This window comes from Chelonia mydas, chromosome 4, assembly GCF_015237465.2.
Source record: "Chelonia mydas isolate rCheMyd1 chromosome 4, rCheMyd1.pri.v2, whole genome shotgun sequence".
In the NCBI taxonomy this organism is placed as follows: Eukaryota; Metazoa; Chordata; order Testudines; family Cheloniidae; genus Chelonia; species Chelonia mydas.
In genome coordinates, this window is record NC_057852.1 from 61,269,484 (window position 1) to 61,284,683 (window position 15,200).

General features: G+C 42.0%; 1 protein-coding gene across 3 annotated transcripts in view; it reads left to right on the forward strand.

Moving 5' to 3' along the window:
* Positions 1-464: 464 nt before the first annotated feature.
* Positions 465-15,200, forward strand: part of RBM46 (RNA binding motif protein 46) — a 42,427-nt gene continuing 27,691 nt past the window's right edge. For 2 of the 3 annotated variants that reach the window (XM_043545871.1, XM_007071266.4), the window contains exons 1-3: positions 579-780; positions 1,125-1,294; positions 3,663-3,824. In XM_043545871.1, the coding sequence (XP_043401806.1) occupies positions 3,674-3,824 (151 nt within the window). In that variant the 5' untranslated portion in view covers positions 579-780; positions 1,125-1,294; positions 3,663-3,673. Of the gene's footprint in view, positions 781-1,124; positions 1,295-3,662; positions 3,825-15,200 lie in introns of all 3 variants that reach the window. The other variant, XM_043545872.1, reaches the window with a different exon arrangement.

A 15,200-nucleotide genomic window follows, 5' to 3' on the forward strand; every position in this document is an offset into this window, starting at 1 on the left:
TCAGAAAAGCTCAACAGTTACCAGACACTCCATCGTGCCCCCCCATTTATGTTGCAATACATTACTAAAACTGAAGTCACACTAAGCTGAGCAAAAAACACAAACTGCAGAGGTTTCTCCTCACTTTGGCTGTATTTGCAGCCCTGGGGATGCACACGCTGTACCCTAGCAAGCTGGGATTCACATGGGACACTAGGCCTGCAGCCCGGCTTGAGAAACACGGCTATGACTTTTCTCAGCGTCAAGATAAGAAGCCTGCCCACGCGCACTTCACACCCCCTCCCTTCTCTTTCAAAGCCGCACTCAGATGGTAGCACCTCTCTCATTGGCTCCTTCATACCCTCTTTTTAACTGGTCGCACACCCACCCTCAACCTCCAAGGTTTTTAAAAGCTTTCCCCGCCCTGCTCGGCTCTCGACATGTTCTGATTGGTTGCCGGCGCCTGTCAATTTTGTCAGGTGCCTACTCGGGCGGCTGCTGATTGGGGGCGCTGGGGCGTTAGACGGTGCCTCGCGCCGAAGAGTGGGAAAGTCGGTCGTGGTGGTGGCGCTGAATACCACGCGCGCGAGAAGGGCGGTGGCGGGTGAGGCGCGAGGTGCTCGCGCTGCCATTTCCCCTTCCCCAGTCCCGGGAGTCGCCGTTGGCGGTAAAACTCTCCCGGGAGGGGGGCTGTTCGACGTTCTGTGTAACGGTCCCACCTCGGCGGGTGGGGCCGGGTATCTTCAGCCTGAGGTCCCTGCCGCGCCGCTGGGATGGGCGGCGGCTGACAGCCCGGCGCGGGTGCGGCCCCAGAAGCCCCGTGGGGGGGAAGCGGGCGTAGGGCTCGGGTTGGAAACGCGTCGCTGTGGCTGTTGCTCCAGTGACTCCGAGACAGCACCAAGAGACCCGGGGAGCCTCTCCCGTGCCACCCTTCTCACCCTGGGACCTATTCCCATGCCACCTCTGCCCCGCACCAGCGCCTGGGTCCGCCTCCCCTGCCTCTTTCTCACAGCCTCCACCGCCGTGTACAGCCACCCCAATCCCACAGCTCCCCGTGCCCGGCCAACCAGCCCCTCCCCCCGCATCAAATATAACGTGCCCCATCCCCACCACGTAGGTCTTGATGTGCTCGGTTGTTTCCACAGATATCCCCACCCCCTTCCTGCCAGCTTGATTGGACTGGGTGAAGCAGAGGAAAATCTAATCGTCCCCTGTGGTGTCCCATCAGCAGCGAGACGTGCATCTGCCAAGCCAGGGTCTGCTGAGTGACCACTGTTCCTTTTGGGCACGCGTGGCCTGCACGCTGCCAACCACGGTAAAAGTAACCCAGGCTATGTCTATACCTAAACAGCTACAGCTCCTGAGCGCAGCCACTTGCCAGTGGGGTTCTCCCTTTGTTGTAAATAAGCTACCTCCCTGGGAGGCAGTGGGGTGGCTAAATTGATGGAAGAATTCTTCTGTAAACCTGGCACCGTCCACGCTGGGGATTAGGCTGGCTTAACTGTCAGGGATGTAGAGCCCTATAGACAGAGCTATGCCAGTGTAAATTTTCAGCATAGACCAGCCCTAACTTAGCCTGTGTGGCAAGCTGCAGTCATATCACCCTTACCACCACCATCATCATCATCACTATCCAGGAATTACCAGGACAGAATTATTCCTTTCTTTTCCCTCATGCCTGTCTTAATCTCCATTTTATTGCAAAGGAACGGAGGAGAGGATGGGGTGAGCAATAATAAATAGTAATAAAATAATAAATAGACCAATGAATTAAAATGTCTTTAGTTATGTGTGATATGTATTTAAGCTTGTATTTTCAAATAGAAGCCTTGTTTCTATGGATACTTTTTTCAAACACTTATACCTTCAGATGTGTGTGTTAATTTCAATTAACACAGGCAAAATAACGTACATGTCTGTGTAGGTGTTAGCCTAACATTTACCCATGCAATGTTTTTCTGCTTGAAAAATGTATACATGTAAGTTTGTACCCTCCACACAAGGTTTCCAAGTGGAGGCTGCTTTGGAAATCAGGGCCTTAATGTTAGTGGTTTTTGAAGTAATTCTCTTTTCCTTTATTTTTATTTTAAAAAAATACTGTTCCTGGAAATATTCTTCATACAAAATGCTTTCCCTAAAATTGTGAGGTATCATAAATATTCATCTAATTTAGTTAATCTATCTAATAGTTTTGTTTGAGGAGTAGGGCATTTGCTTGCTTAGGAAAAAATGACTTTTTTTTACTTTTATGATAGTATTTTAAAATTGTATATTAAGCATGAGCACATTTTGTTTTTCATGTTTGTTCACTTGTGCAAGCATAGTGTCTTTCTCTGCTTCAGAACTGGTTTGCTCATTTTAAACATTGCTGACATTAAAATTATAGTAGTGAAAGTCTCAAACTTAGTTTGTTAATAGAAATTTTAAAAAAATCATTTGGGTGTTTTTAAAATTGATTGTTAAATTGAAGTTGAACTTTTCTTTAAAGATCAGTTGGAACTGAGCGTGTTTTAAATATTGTAGGGAAACTCTGAAGTCCTGTAGTTTAAATCCTTCTAAACTGAATTAAGGTTGTACCATGACATGCTTGCTTGAAATATTTGATGATAGAATTACTAACCCCACTTTTTTCAAACTTTTTTGTTAGTTTTTTTAAAGTCTTGTTGATAGCTACAAAATAAGCTATGTTTGAAGAAAGTGAGTAGTAATTAATGTTCAGAAGCAGCAACATGCATCTTGAGGTTTAACAGAGGCTGTCCTGACTCCAGTCTGACCTTGCCTCACTGTTGCCTCTTACACTGCACCCTCTGGCCCCCTTGCAAGTTTCCAGGCCCCAGAAATACCACCTAGCTGTGAACTAAATCACTTTTAGCAGCATTTAATGAAGGATATAAGTAAGGCTGTTTGTAATCCAGGATGGTATTACTAAAAATGTAAGGGTCCTTATTTCATGCATTTGCGGGGATTTGTAAATGCAACAAGGGCCTGGCAGCTGTTCTATGAGGGATAGGAAACTCCTAAACAGTAGCAGGAAGCTCAGCCTGTCAGGAACTACATGCTGCCCCAGAGAAGAGCTGCAGTGAATAGATCTCGGCAGACCTCTGGCTCTCCATAGTGGCAGGAGTCCTGACTCCAGGAAAGGTACTGAGCTGCGAACCGGGTTGGAAGGGAATGGTGGACCCAGGTGGGAATGGATAAACTGATACTTGACTCTAAGATCCTGGGGTGAAGGCTTACTTAATTTTCATTGGGTTTTAGGTTAATAAACTAGATCCCTCAGAAGGGGCATTGTTTCCTACATAAAGCCTTGGTGAATGTATTAATGACATTAGGGGAAACTGTGGCAGAAAGCGCTGCATTTGGCCACCCTGTGACACTCCATTGGCGAGTAAACAAGGTAAAACAGAAATTTCAGGCTATATCCTACAGATTATTACTGCTATGTGTACTGTAGTCTCATGTGTAATTTTATTGTAATAAATGGGACTATATTTGCGAGAAAATATATGGATGATAATAACATGCTAGTTTAGAACAAAAAAGCTTATTCCTGCAAGGGAGGAATTTCATGAGGTAAAGTTAAAATAACTTATGCTGTTACTTTTCTGGCTTTTAGTAGCTGTTGTATGTGGGTAACTTTGGAATTATGTATTATGAAATTTTATCTTAATGTTTTGTTGAAGATATTGCAAATATGCACGACGAAAGTACAGATGTAACAAATGGATGTGGCAAAATCCGAACTGGTACTCAGAATGAGGCTGCCTTACTAGCTTTGATGGAAAAGACTGGCTACAGCATGGTTCAAGAAAATGGACAAAGAAAATTTGGTGGTCCTCCACCAGGTGAGCATTTGTTTGAAATTATAAAAATACCAGGCCAAGTTCTGTCTTTACTTTTGCCCAGTTAAACCATTGACATTTAGCAAAGAAAACAGGGAATTGAGAATACATCATAATGTTAAGGGATTTCCCTTTGCCCCTCCCTTGGTTCTTGTCATGCAGACAGAAAGCAAAAGACCTGAAGTCTGAAGTGCAGGCAAAGCGATGTTTATTGGGGTTAATCAAGCAAGCATATCCATAACTCTGTATTCCACAGAACCTTTTCTGTCCCCTTTTTTCCCACCTCCTTCTTCTTGGCAGGCTTAATTATACCTGTAGTGCACGCCCCTGGTCCCATCCCTTACAATTTATGGTCATGTTCCGTTTTGGAGGATTGTGAGTCTGGGGGCTTCGGTACCACCTCCTTTGCCCTCATGGGAAGGGTAAGGAGTGAGGCTATGTATTGGCCAGGGTCACCTTTTCTCTGGCTTTTTAGTATTTCTTATGCCTCCCCCCACATTCCCTCTTGTCCTTCCAGACTGGTTTCTTGACCTTGCCTTGAGATAGGAGTCGAGGCAGTCTTCAAGTGTACGCTCGTATATTAAGCTCCCACCATACCCAGCAACACTTAAACTCTCTTCCTCATCTCTTCTCATTGTGCTATAAACGCCGTCTGGTTAGGCAGAAGCAACACATGGTGTTTTGGTTCACATATTAGTAAGGATATAAAAATATCAAAAATCAAACTCAAAATCTTATCCCAAGCTAAGAGACAGGCCTATATACTAACACATATGTGCATTAAGACTAAGGTAATATGGAAGAAGATACCTTAGGTTGTATAACTTCTTGAATTTAATGCTTCATTTCCCAATTTAATCTAGTATTAATGGAGTTGTTTGTTATAGAATTTTCCTCTTTTTTGTTCTACGGGGGGGGGGGGGGGAATCCATGTGTAGTTTAGGAATGGTGGCATGGCAGGGCTGTGGAGGTTTGGACTTATTAATACATGTTATGTTAATAACTAGGGCTGTCAAGCGATCAAAAAAATTAATTGCGCTACCAGAAAATTCATTGTGATTAATTGTGCTGTTAATAATAGAATACCATTTATTTAAATATTTTTGGATGTTTTCCACTTTTTCAAATATATTCCATTTCAGTTATAGCACAGAATACAAAGTGTACAGTGCTCACTTTATATTTATTTTTGATTACAAATACTTGCACTGTAAAAAAACAAGAATGTTTTTCAGTTCACCTAATATGAGTACTGTAGTGCAATCTCTTTATCATGAAAGTTGAACTTACAAATGTAGAATTATGTACGAAAAATAACTGCATTCAAAAATAAAACAGAGCCTGCAAGTCCACTCAGTCCTACTTCTTGTTCAGCCAATCGCTCAGACAAGCAAGTTTGTTTACATTTGCAGGAGATATTGCTGTCCGCTTCTTGTTCACAACATCACCTGAAAGTGAAAACTAGTGTTCGCCTGGCACTGTTGTAGAGCTATTTACATGCCAGATGCGCTAAAAATTCCGATGTCCCTTCATGCTTCAACCACCATTCTAGAGGACATGCACCCGTGCTGATGATGGGTTCTGCTCGATAACAATCCAAAGCAATGTGGACTGACGCATGTTCATTTTTGTCATCTGAGTCAAATGTCACCAACAGAAGGTTGATTTGGTGGTTTGTGTTCTGTAGTTTCTGTATCGGAGTGTTGCTCTTTTAAGACTTCTGAAAGCATGCTCCACACCTCATCCCTCTCAGGTTTTGGAAGGCACTTCAGATTCTTGAACATTGGGTCAAGTGCTGTAGCTATCTTTAGAAATGTCACATTAGTACCTTCTTTGCGTTTTGTCAGATCTGTAGCAAAAGTGTTCTTAAAATGAACAAATGTGCTGAGTTATTATTTGAGACTACTATAACATGAAATACATGGCAGAATGAGTCAAAAAAGTCAGAGACATACAATTCTCCCCAAGGAGTTTAGTCACAAATTTAATTAACGCATTATTTATTTTAACGAGGGTCATCAGCATGGAAGCATGTCCTCTGGAATGATGGCCGAAGCATGAAGAAGCATACAAATGTTTAGCATATCTGGCACATAGATACTTTACAATTCCAGCTACAGAAGTACCATGCGAAGTACCATGTCTTCTGGTGACCTTGTAAATAAGAAGAGGGCAGCATTATCTCCTGTAAATGTAAACAAACTTGTTTGTTTTAGCGATTGGCTGAACAAGAAGTAGGACTGAGTGGACTTGTAGGCTCTAAAGTTTTGTTTTGTATTGTTTTTTGAGAGCAGTTATGTAACAAAAAAAAAAAAAATCTAGATTGCGCTACAGTACTTGTGTAGGGTGAACAGAAAAATACTGCTTTTGTTTATCATTTTTACAGTGCAAATATTTGTAATAAAAAATAGTGTGCAGTGTACACTTGGTGGTCTGTTGTAACTGAAATAAATATATTTGAAAATGTAGAAAAACATCCAAAAATATTTAATAAATTTAAATTGGTATTCTGTTGTTTAACAGTGCGATTTAAACTGCGATTAATCACAATTAATTTTTTGAGTTAATCGCATGAGTTAACTGTGAATAATCGACAGCTCTATTACTAACTATTTCTTCACTTAAGAATGCACTTAAAATTCTGGTGTGCATGCACAACATGGTCAACTTTAAAAGATATGATTTTAATTTTGAATCAGTTTTCCTCAAATTTTATTTGTCTTTTTAAGTCACCTTGAGATTTACAGCCAAATTTTGAACTGATATTTCACACTTTTAAAGTTATATGAATACAGAATTTCTGATTGGAACAAATAGGGAAATTGCAATTTTTCTTACTTGGATAATTCAAAACCAGCTCAATGAATTTTGCTCAGACTTTAAGAAAAATTGCTTTTATGCTGAATAATATAACTGAATATTAAGCCCAAAGGATTTTATTTGTAAAATTACAGACAATAGTGGAAACTGCATTTCTGCTCTATAGCAGTTGCAGGTCACTTTTGCAAGTCTCAGTGGCTTTGGGCTTGACTGCACTGCAGTGTTAGTTCAAGTTATCTACCCATGAGTTAACTCCTGTTGAGTTAGCTGAGCTTGAGTGAGAGCAGTCATGCTGCAAAATGTCACTCAAGCAGCATAGCGTGTATGTATTAGCAGTGTAGATTAGCCGAGGCACTTACTTTTAAAGGTATTTAGGTGCTGTGATGTTTAGCTGAATAATGCCTAATGCCTTTAAAAATCTGGACCCAAGACCCTATAGCATTACTAGTTCAAGCATCAGTAGCACTTGGCCTTCAATCCTCCCCCCCCCCCCCCCATCTCCATGGGTGAGCTAACTCGAGTTGAGACTTGCGTTGGAGACTTGCATGTGTGTGCAGGATTTGGGTTAGGAACAACATTAGAGTTATATCTCAAGCGAATGCTGCTGTTCTTCCTCTTATGGCCCAATCTGGAAACCAGAAAAGACAGCCAGGAGCAGGGTGATTCCATACCCCTACTTTTAGAGCACTTCCTGGGATATGGGGGCCTCACGTTCAAGTTCCTGCACCAAACTGAGCAGAGTAGGGATTTGAAAACGGGTCTCCCGCCTTCCAGGTGAATGCCCTAATCACTATGCTGTTTGCTATGATGGGGTTGGGGGTATTGCTCTCACTTTTTCTTTCTCTGGTATTTTGTGAGGAATTGCTTACCTGGCGTAGGCGCCTAACTCCAGGAGAGGGTTCACAGCTGTGAATCACTAGCACCGATATTGCCTAATTAGCTTTTGATGGACAGGACTTAGGCCATGCCCTTCTCCTCAGCATTTCGTAAAATCTTAGTGACTTGCCACTCAGTATGCTGGCATCTGTGAATCTTTTTCAGGTGCCTAACTCTTCCCTTGCATTGTATAGGGAGCCTGGGGGCCTAACTTTTGGTTGAGGATTCTCCTGGGTGGCAGTTGTGGAGCAATAGGTTCCTTCGTGAATCTAGGCCTTAGAAGCTTGTTTCAGAAACCAAATTAAAAATGTATTCCAGGGGCAATGGAAAGGGGTGGTGGTCAAGGGGCCATAGCCCACCCACTTTTCACCACGGGCCTCGTCCCCTTCCCCATCTCTTCCCCCCCCCCCCCCGAGGCCCTGCCCCCCAACAGCCAGGCTGGAAGTCGGAGCTTGGCCTGGGTAAAAATGGCCCGGGGAGCATGGGAAGCTGTGGGGAGCCATGGACCCTCCACCTGCCCAGGGTTGGGGGGCCCGAGAGCAGCCCCTGGCCTGTGTCCACACCCCCTGGATCTCCTGCCCAGGGCAAAGGGAGGGTGTGTGGCTTCCCACAGCTGCTTGGGAGGCTCTTACCATGGCCTGGCTGAAGCCTGCCCCTGGTCGGGCTGGAAGCCAGAACTGGGTCAGAGTAAGAGCTGTGTAGGGAGCTGCAGACCTTCCATCTGCCCTGGGCAGGAATACAGGCTGGGAACTGCTCTCGGGGGGGTCCCCCAGCCCAGGCAGGCGGAGGGGCCTGGGCTCCCTGGCCTGGCTTCCGGCTTGGCTGGGGGCCAGGGCCTCAGGGGAAGAGGTGGGGCAGGGGTGCGGTCATGAAGGGGGGGGCACAAGGCCCCACCCCCTCCCACTTTTTGGAAGAATCAGTCACCCGTGATGTATTCTTTAATACAATAGGCATAATTCAACAGAACAAAGGCTGTTTTTTATAATTTGGAGATGTTAAGTATAGTCTCAAACAATTTGTATAGCACCATTATTCCCAAACTTCTGAGTACTGCAGCTCCCTTACAGATACTGTACAACTTGGTGGCTCCCCACGACTAAATACCATTTTTTTTTTTTACTGTCTCAGGACACTAGCTTCAAGAGGGACCACTACTTTGGTTGGTTTGGGGCCTTCATTTAACTATTCATTTGGTATAATTATATAATGTGATCTAATCCAGATTATTAAAACAATAATTTGAAAATTATGCATTTTTTGACATGTTTCACTTTCATAGGTTCATCACTGAGTTCTTTATACTGTCCTTTAACAGAAATCCAGAATTCCTGGATTGTTATATTTGAAAACTTCTACATGTGATCACTTGACAGTGTGATACTTAAGGTTGGTATGGAGTCGTGTGTTACCAAGAATCTGTTTTTAATCCAATCAATAACAAAATTAATGTTCAAATCTAGGAAAATATTAATCAAAATGGGATTACAACTCAGACAAATGAGTCAATATTTAGATTTTAGTGGCATTTTGATTACTTCCACTCGGTTCTGTTAAAAAGTGTGGTAACACTGGAAACATCTTGGTAACTCCCTTTTCAATGTGGCATTTCCAAAGACAAAGTTGCTTCATGAATTGCCTGGTTTCCTTTCATATCTAGTATATTTGCTTTCCTCCTTGAAGTGTTAGGTTCAGTGCATTCAGTCTGTCAAATATTTCCACTAGGTAAGCTAATCTAGTCAAGAAGTCAGCATTACACATGTAATCTGCAAGGTCTGTTTTCCCAAGAAGGAAAATTCTGATTTTTGTCACTCAAAGACATGTAACGCTTTCCCACGTGACTTCTCTGTGAAACAATTGTGGTCAGAGCCCATCTGTTCTCACATCATAATAAAATGTCTGTTTGCTGCCTGGAATTAACAAATTTGGTAACTGTTGAGGGCCTCACATACTTCACGTTGCAGCTTCTTAAATGTCAAAGCTTGGAGGTGAATCATGTAGTGAGTCCAAATTGTTGCTGGTGCCACTTTCTTTACTCATTTTGCAACCCTACTCTTCTATCCTGTCATGGCTGCTGCCCTATCAGTGCACAGCCCCCCTTTCAAAACTTTCATCCAAAACTTTCATCCACTGAGAATTTATTGAGGATCTTGTTCTTAACTTGTTCTGTCCGCTGGTTCTGGATGTTTTCTGCAAGATCCATCAGCATGTTGACGGATTGTGGTATTTAACATAGGAATGTTTTTCAGTGTTATAATTTCTTGTTTCCTAATCATAATTCTATTCATGTCTATTGCTCGTAGAAGGGTCTTGTTTATGTTTTTCAGTTTGCATGGTTACAACATAAGATGCTTCTAAGACTTTTTGAGGAACAATTGCTTATTTAGACATGGCTCTTTTGCCTCCTTAATTCTTCCTTTTTTCCAAAGGAAAAAGTCACAGCTTTTATTTACAAATTCTAGGTGTTTGCTTTCTAAATGTTTCTGTAGTTTCCCTGGCCTTTTGCTTTCATTTACTAATGCTTGAAAACAAATGATACATTGTGGCTGTGGACTTTCCAAAGTAGTATCAATATCTGAAAACCCAAACATAATGTAACTATCACCATATTATCTACTTCCTTCCTTTTCTGTTTAACTTTATTAAAATTGTCTTTAGCTGAATGTTTGCTTACATGTGTGCTTAGCACTTGGTAAAAATTTTTCCATTATAAAAATAAAACTCACCTGTCTCTGCCTCAGCCCCCTACCCCTACATGCTAGTGCAGTGGTGCTGCTGCTGCTGCTGGCACTGGGAGCCTTTCTGTGCACTTGGCTTCAGCAGGGGGCCTTCAGCAGAGATTTCTGGTGAATATTTCCCACAGCGGGAAATCTCTCTGCTGAGGGCCCCCTGCAGGAATGGAGGTCATGGAGATGCTTCCAGTCATGGTATCAGCAGCAGCAGGACAAGACCCAAGTGATTTCTAAGCTTAGTTTAATAGTCTCTTAATTAGGGAAAAACCCAAAATGGGCATATCTGCTTAAAAAAAAAAAAAAAAAAAATTTCTCATACACTCGTGGCTCTCCCATGAACCCTTCATGATTCTCCAGGGGAGCCATGGGTCACAGTTTGAGGCATTGGTGTAGCACATAAAAATTTTGCCAATGTCTGAAAAAAGATATGGAATCTGACCATGTGGAAATACACCATTCACAAACCGCATCAGCAGTGTGTCCGATGACAAAAACTTCTGAAGACAACATAGCCTAACTGCATTTGGCAAAATGATGTGCTGCTTCAGTCTCTGAATATGGTATGTATTTTGCATGAATTCTTTGACGTGTAAGATTAGACTGACCAGTGAAGGTGCTGACAGATACTGCTGGCAATAAAGTTTGGCTTTGCTGATTTAATGTAACTTTAACCCCTTGGAACTAACAGATCTAAAGTTGCAACCATTAAGTGCCTAATGCACTTTGCATAAACACTGAGTATTTGGTAAACCTGGTTAAACTAATTTTGAATAGCTGTGAAAGAAAGATTCAGTATATATAACTTGAATTTTTGTGCAATATTGAGTGTATTGAAAAATGCAATTAGATCAGTTCATTGTCTTAGAAGAGATGGGAACAAGAGTTTTATTTCAGATGTCTATTTAGGACTTAATTGGTTAGTAGATTGAGAGTGACCATAAAAAATCAAGTCATGTTAACAAAATCCATTATTGTTTAACTTTATGATTTCCTGATCATACAAAGTATGGGCTGTATAGTCTTAATATCTGCACATGTTTCTGCCCCTTTTTGTGAAGATTGAAATCTGTGCTGTCTTCTCTGTCCCCAAATCAGGCATCTGCACATAGGAAAGGGGCCTGCTTGGGGTAAGTGATAGCAGTGCTAGATTGCCAGTTGTGTTAGCTGCCTTCTCCTGTGATCAGTCCTCTGAGGAGAAGTCTTAAATGTTAATAAGGCTTAAGGCTTTATTAACATGGAAGTGGTGCACTTCCATGCTATGGAAGTTTGGGGACAATGAAGTGCTATGTAAACCCTGGTGATGTGGCTCCAAATGGATGCTGATAGCCCTGGAGGATTCCCTATGTATTGTGCAGTTCTTTGGCAACCCAGCAGGCAAATCTGATCATTCTGTTTGGAGGCTAACCTCACCCAGCCAATCTGGCCTAGCAGAGTTTTCATCTGCAACTTTTCTGGAGATGAGGGTTACCTGGTCCACTAAATGTTATGTTTGTACACATTTAATCACTATAACATTATTTACAAAAGTTATTGTAGTGTGTGTCTTATTGATAAACTTTCACGTAAAATGTAGGCAAATTCTTATTCACCTTCTGGAGGCTCGCAGGCCTGCCTCTTTCTTATTTTCCCCTGTTTTATTTCTTTCCTCTTTCTCCTATCTCTCCATGCTGTCTGTCATATCATAATCCTCAAATCTGCTCTTTGTTTTGCATGTAGATGCAGTTTAGTTTTTAAAGCTTTTTTCCTCATTCATTCTAAGTTGTGAAAGAGTGTGCAAAGAGGAAGGATATGTTAAAGGGGGGTGTAGATCACCATTCAAATTGGTCTGCAAAATTTATCCTATAACTTTTAAAACATCTGATATTATATTTTGTATGCATGGGGGGAGATAACAGATATATCAGATCTGTTGTGATACCAGGTAATCAGTGCACGTGAAGACTTAGCTTGGCTCAAGGAGAGAGACATGGATTTGATGGGTCCTTTCAGACACCAGCTAAAGATTTGTCTGGTTTCTCTCTTCTTCAGTGTTAGGAAAGACTGTTCTTCAGTCTGGGGCACCATTGATTCAGTCACCCTCAGAACAAAAGAATCTGAAATGAGGGACAGTTAAATCATAATGGTTATTCCAGTCTTAATTTGAAATAACTGATATATTGAAACTAATATGAATACTTACTTCTACTAGTGTAAAGATTCTAGTGCACACATTGGTACTTAAAAAAACAGGGAGTACATAAAGCTTATGCTCTAATAAATTTGTTCGTCTCTAAGGTGCCACGAGTACTCCCTGTTCTTTTTGCGGATACAGACTAGCACGGCTGCTACTCTGAAACATTGGTACTTAATATGCTATGGATTTGAATCACTGTATGATTTTAGTTGCATATTCAAAATTTGACAGGATACAATTTTTTAATATTTTCCAAAGGAAAATTCACCTGTACTCTTCAAACATGCTCAAATTTATAAATCACAGAATCCTAGAATATCAGGGTTGGAACGGACCTCAGGAGGTCATCTAGTCCAACCCCCTGCTCAAAGCAGGACCAATCCCCAACTAAATCATCCCAGCCAGGGCTTTGTCAAGCCTACCTTAACTTCTAAGGAAGGAGATTCCACCATATAAGTAAGACACCTCTTAGCATAAATAAACTTGGACATGAAGTGTATATGAAAGTTAATTTGGCATCAGCTTGTGAAACTGGAGAATTATGGGATGAGCAAAATGGGTACAATTTTCTTGCAATTTTTGAATTTAATGAGAGAAGAAAGACTGCAAATAACAAAATTCTGCATCCTTTGCGTATTTGATAATGTCAACAAGGTGAAAAATATGCCATATGTTTGTGTTTTGGCAAGGACAAGCCTTTTGTTCTGTTCCATACCGTGAGCAAGATATGGTATAGCACAACCTGAGGGCCCACAAACATATTACCTGACATAGCACATTCGGATCAGTATAATGTTTACAGGGTTGAGCAACAGGCATTGTATTTGAAAATAATGAAGCATATTATTGCTAATTTTGAACCTCTTCTCTAATCAGAACTTCAGTTGAAATATTGAATAAGTGGAGAATGTGCCATAGGGATATGCATTAATTTTGCAGCACAAATTGGAGAGGAGAATTTTGCAATTGTTTTGGAACTTTACATCTTTGACAGTAAAATGTATTGATCATCAGCACAAGAGAGATGCAATATTTGATCTTTTTGTGATAAATGTCATTTTTTGAATACGCAGTGTGGGTTACTTTATTTTGGAATAATCCTCCAGAGTTTTAAATCTGTTGCATAATCATGGTGTGTGTGTGGTCTTTTAAACCCTTTGAAGTGCTTTATTAGGCTTGGAGGCGCTACTGTGCTCAGCTCAGATGCTAGCTTGAAGGATTTGTGAGCATGGGAGCAGTTTCATGGTGCTGCTTAGCCATTCCGAAGGAGAAGCCAAGTTTGCAGAGGGAGTGGGGCTGGTTAGTCTGACCTCAGATACTGCCGCCTCCCACTACCTTCAAGAGATGGAAAAGAATTCTCCCTGTGGCTTCTGGCCATGGGGTAGGCTCACACTAGGGTGACCAGACAGCAAGAGTGAAAAATTGGGAGCAGGGTGAGGGGGTAATAGGAGCCTATATAAGAAAAAGACCCAAAAATCATGACTGTCCCTATAAAATCAGGACATCTGGTCACCCTAGCTTACACCCTACTTCCAGTAGTGAAAATCTATTATGACAGCTCAAATTAAGGTTTTAGCTAGTCTCCCACATTAGATAGAAAAGGAAAGAAGAACCAAAATGTGTATTTTTTTGGGGAGGAGGGATGGGGAAACAGAAGGAACACCCTAAGAACCGGGAACCTGAAAAACAGAACTGGGGGCTAGGGGAGGAAGAGAGGTATGGAGAAGCAACTTTTATGGGTTATGATGTGAAATTTGAGTTTCTTTCACTGCCCCTACAGTTAATCACTATTATATTAAATGCATATCTGAAATGTAAAAATCTAATCCAACCTTAGCGTTGTCTGTACTGCACAGTTTTGCTGCCGAAACAGTGGAGGTGTACACACAACAATGCTCCTCCCACTGATTTAACTCCTGCTATGCCGCCATAATAAAACCATCTCGATGAGCGGCACAGAGCTTTTGGTGACAAAATTTAGTGACACTGTGTCAGTGTAGACATAGAGCAACATAAGGAATTGCACAGTGCCCCCAAGGAGGCGTTGCACAATGGCTATCATTGCAGTTTCTACTCAGCTGCTCTGCAGCCAGATATACATGTGCGCCCCCCTCTCTCCCTCCATGCCCCACTGCCTTAAAGCCCTGGGAATTTTTGAAATTCCACTTACTGTTGACTTGGTGTGGACAGCTCACATCACATCTTCCCAGCTGACCATGCTGACTTTCTGCAACAAATGGCTCCCTTGTGGAGTACACCCGAGCTATTGGGTCTGAGGAGAGAGGAGGCTGTGCACTCGCAGCTCTAATACAGACATAGAAACTTTGACACCTAGGAGCAGCTTACTTATTTCATGGATGAGGAGGGGCACGAAAGGGACACGCAGCAGTGCTGTGCTAATGTAAAGGAGCTGAGGCAGGTGTACCAGAAGACTCCTCGTGCAGCTCATAGAGATGTGCATTCCTTGCCCTCCCCAAATTCACCCCTCCCCCACATTTCTCTCATGTTCCCAGCCCATCACAGTACTTCTTGCACTCCACCCCTGTGGCCATTTTCCATAAAGACAGATGGATTTACATGCAGCTGTGAGATCCTCACTTCAGTGAGTGTTGCTCACTGCCATGTCCATTGTAAGAAATGTTAATATGTGTATTGCTGTTTCATAAAAATTGAGACTTACAAAGCCAGTGATTCTTTATTTGTGACCTACAGAGGGTGGTTACAACATAAATTCAAACACAGTGCCAATCACAATGTTTGCAGATTATAATTAATGCTCAG